The sequence below is a fragment of the Manacus vitellinus genome, unplaced genomic scaffold, assembly GCF_001715985.3.
Source record: "Manacus vitellinus isolate BGI_N305 unplaced genomic scaffold, ASM171598v3 scaffold_5_pilon, whole genome shotgun sequence".
Classification (NCBI taxonomy): Eukaryota; Metazoa; Chordata; class Aves; order Passeriformes; family Pipridae; genus Manacus; species Manacus vitellinus.
In genome coordinates this window covers 34,551,843-34,556,229 of record NW_021940682.1, presented here as the reverse complement: position 1 = coordinate 34,556,229, position 4,387 = coordinate 34,551,843, and the positions used below count along the sequence as shown (strand labels likewise).

General features: G+C 41.4%; 1 protein-coding gene across 1 annotated transcript in view; it reads right to left on the bottom strand.

Annotated features, from left to right (window-relative positions):
* Window positions 1-4,387, bottom strand: part of PPM1H (protein phosphatase, Mg2+/Mn2+ dependent 1H) — a 71,761-nt gene that overhangs the window by 55,246 nt on the left and 12,128 nt on the right. Inside the window, exon 4 of the mRNA XM_008926569.3 lies at window positions 1,573-1,685. Within this exon, the coding sequence (XP_008924817.1) occupies window positions 1,573-1,685 (113 nt within the window). The remainder of the gene's footprint in view (window positions 1-1,572; window positions 1,686-4,387) is intronic.

The window sequence follows — 4,387 nt, the reverse complement described above, 5'->3', positions numbered from 1 at the left end:
GTATTTATTTGTACAGTCATTGTAATATATTCCCTTTCCCCCATTTGAGTCTCGTGTGGTGTCTGGAAAACCATCTCACACTGGGCTGAGATGTGGGAGGGGGTTTGGACTAGGGAATTGGATTTTGAGGCTCTCAAACCATGACAACAGCACACTTTTAAGAGACAGTAAAGCAAATTAGCCAGTTTGAAGGAAGAGATTCAACTGTATTTCAAGTGCAATAGCACAAGAAAACATTATTATTTCTAATTTAATGGCAGAAGAGATAGAATGTAGTGCAGCTAGCGGTTCTGATGACTAGATGGGTGATCACCTCAAACATGTTTGCAGCTACCATGTCAGGACTCACTTGACATTTGATGCAAAACGGAGATTCCAATATGTCACTTGACAAGAGGAACTGAGCAAACAACTTTCAACATATACAGCAAATTTACCATCTTAAAAACAATCACCAAAATGAAAAGAATAGGAATTTTATGTCCAAAGTATTTATCTGATTTCCTACACAGTTTAAAGCAGTGAGAGGCAATAAAAATGTTAAGTTTAAACTACAAAACTCTTTGCTCTTGAGTGTTGTCTCTGTAAGTACATAGGTGTACATACTACTAATATGAACTGTGTGTGCACAAATCTTAAACACAAATGCATAAACATAACAGCTTTCACCTAAAGACAGCATGGTTCAGTACCTTTGCAGACTTTAATTATTAAGCTGTTAGTGAACAGAATACAACAGCAGTTTGTATCACGTGGGGAACTATTCTCCCTGTCCTATTTACACAGTGTGCTGCCAAAAGAAACGTGAAGATCTGAAGTCTTGCAAGAGCCTCATTATCTCTCTCTGATGGTAGTATGGGCAGAGAGTGAGTGAGGTGAAAAGAATGCAAGTCAGAGATTTCCAGTATGGTCCTATCTTTAGCGACATCAGAAGACAAAGAAAAAGCTTCTTGCTGTGAGTCTTCAGGCATCCAACTTCAAAATATAAAAAAGCAAGAGCTCATGAACAACATTCAGTTCCGAGAAATGGACAAATACATGAGCCAGAACAGCACAAAATAAAAAACCTAAACTGTGATAGTCTATCTCCCTCTCCTTCTCCCCCATTACAAGAGCAGCAGGTATTTGCTTACAGATCACTACCCTCATCTATATGAATATCTGAGAGCCAAGTGGCCTGTGAAGACTAAGCCTGGCAACAGGAGCCACAGAACTACCTACCAAACAAATGCAGCCCTACCATAGCTGTTCCAGATGCAGTCATCTTGTCAGAGTTAAACACACAATTCTACTACACACCCAAAACTCTTCTCAATGGTTTTTTAGCATCCTTCCACTTCTCTGCAACCATCAAGTCATTCAGAAACTGCTATGGGACCAGAAGTGTTGTCAACTTCCCTGGCTGCAACCACGACTTGACAAGACTCTATCACTGCCATTTGCATTCATTTCTGTGAGAACTGTTAAGTGTTCAGCCAAGAAACAGAATCCTCTTGTGATACTGTTTGCAATGGTAACACCAGACCTCAGGAGCCTGAGGTGAATGACTAGTTGGGAAGACACCCCACTTACCTGCTATCACCAGCGTTTGCCACATACAGTTTCCCCAATAAATACACCACCACAAGGGCTGTGCAGCCACCAGAAATGTTATACACGGTCCTCTCTCGTTCTATTTGCAAATCCTGTGGGAAAAGAGAACAAGATTTATAAAGACACATTGCAATTAATGTTTCAGAAAATGAAGACTGCCCTAAAAAAAGGAAAATACAAAAAAGTCTTTCTTAAATGGTATGTCCCACTAGCTTTCTTTTCTTGCTGCTGTGGCCACATGGTCTGGGAGAAGAACAGAAAGTTGAGGACCTATTATTTATGATACAAAGATGTTTGGGAAAAATCAGGTCAGGAGCTTTTAAAACATTAGGTACTAAGGAACAAATAGCAACTCTCAGGGATGCAAGAGAATTTGCTATGGCAAAAGCACAAAGAAGGCAAAGATAAATGTAGTTTAACAACAGGTACCTGGTGGTATAATTGGAGAGTGCTTTACATAGACAGCAAATAATTAATGAGACCTAGCCATGACATGAATAACTACCTGCTTCCTTAAAGGAATGTTAGAATTGTGGAGTATATACCTTTAGGAACAGCAGCAACAGACAGTCATGCCACCAGGCTATCCCTTTAGAAACACAGGGAATGAGTGGATGCTAAACTGATTCAGAGTGCAAGAAGTATTATATATAAAAACGTCCTCCTGCTTAACAGAAGTGGAGAACACAAATCACATTTGTCACCAACAGTCAACCAAGTCCTGGAATGAAAAAACACATAAATATATACATACAAATATATATAGTCTCCAAGAAAGCTTGGAGAACATAAAGGACGTAAGTAAATGAGCTACTTTCCAATCATCCATACATTTTAAACAAAAATTGAAGTGTACACCAATTAATTAATTCTACTGTCTTTTAGTTTAGTTTGGGGTAATAACACAACATGTTACAAACAACCCTCCTCTCCTGTATCCAGAATCAAGCACAGTTTCAAGCTGGTCTGTCCTTGTAATATTGGATTTGAACAGGGAGCATCATTTAACATCACTATTGCAAATACTGGAAGATTTTTCCAGCTATCCCCTGCCTGCTTTTATGTGGGTTTTATTATGAATATATTTGTTTGCCTCTGTATGTGTGCATATACCCAGAGCTATACTTCAGTCATTATCGTATTTGCACTGAGCAACAGAGTCCAAATTGTCCTCGCCTTGGGGTATGGAATTTAGAGCTTTATTTTAGAGCTAAATTTATCTGAAGAAAAGCACTACAACAAATGCAAACCTTGACAGCAGCAATTTGATCAAAAATCTGCAGGGCTGGGAGGAGGTCACTGTCCAATGCTTTGTTTCCTACAAATTTCAGGGGAGGTAAGTGACCTGGGGCGGCAGTGGGGATGTTCAGCACTGCTCAGCCACTGTCTGGCGTGGGCGGGCAGAGGTGTAACGTGACTCCTCGCTGGCTGGTGTATGCACATCCCATTTCTGCCAAGAACACAGTGCTGAGGCGCTGTCCTTGCAGGCCATCCTCTGCTCTGCATGGGAACTGCATGCGGCTGCCACAGAGACACAGGTTCTACTGCTGCCTCTGAACATCTGCACTTATCTTGGAGGTGGCAGTGCGGGGCGGTGGTGGTGAGGACCAGCAGGAAAACAACTCCAAGCTAAAAATCAAATCTCATAAAACCTTTGGTCAGAGATATGGGCCTGTTATAAATGACTCTTTATCTAATCTTGCCATAGAGAAGCTGATTTTCCTACCCGTGGTTGCTCTACACTTTTTAATTCAGCTGAAGAGTTCAAAGAAAGCAGACATTTCTAACCACCAAAATAATTTAAACTTATTACAGTGGATTTTTCAGGCACTGCCAGGAATTTTAAGAAACCTTCACCTTTACATCTCAGAGTATCCTCTGAGACCTTCAAACAATATGCAATACCTCACCTGGTTTCAGCTGTCATACATATACTTTGCAAGTGCTGGAATCCTAAACTAAAATTTGTTTCTTTCAATAAGCAGAATTCAGAAGCACCTATTATAGGAGAAAAGATGGATAACTGTTAGGGTCTCATTATCAGAATTTCCTTGACTTAATCCAGTACACAGATCTAGTTTTTCTCAAATCATTTCTGTTCCTAGGCTCTTCCATCTAGTTGTTGTTCAGAACTCACATTTTCTACCATGACTTGTCAGAGTACGTTCAGTGCCATGTTTAATGTGATATTACATACTTTGCTTGACATTTTCTTTTTCAGGGGTAGGGAAAGAAGGAAAGGCCTTTCTACAGCTCAACAAGATTTGAGGGGGAAAAATAAAGCAAAATAAAATAAAGTCCACAATGCCACCAACTCATTCTGATGTAGAGACATTGGCTTTTAATGAAATACTTTATAAAAGTGACACTGGGAAAGTAGAGCAGCACAGACACAGGCAGAAACCCCAAAATGCCTCTGCAGTCTTTACGAGTGTAAAGGGTCTCATTATAGACAAAATCAGACTGTATATAAAGCTTTCCTCATTTTCCAGATGGAAAAAAATGTCAGAGCAAGTTTCTGCCAAGGAAACAGATAATTTAGTCTGAGCTCTGCCCTTCGTGCCAGGATGTGTGCTGTAGCAGGTGGTAGAAGTGGGGTGCCCACAAGGGTTGACCCAGGTCTGGTCCCACTTCCCTGGGTGCAGGATGCAGGATGTGGGGATGCAGGAGGACGGAGCACAGCTGCAGAGTATATGCCGACGTACCGAGCAGGTGAGGACGGGCAGGGCGGCTTTCTGCACCGAGAAAGCCCTGGGACAGGCCAAGGCCCGGACCCGGGCTCCCCTGGGAGGGC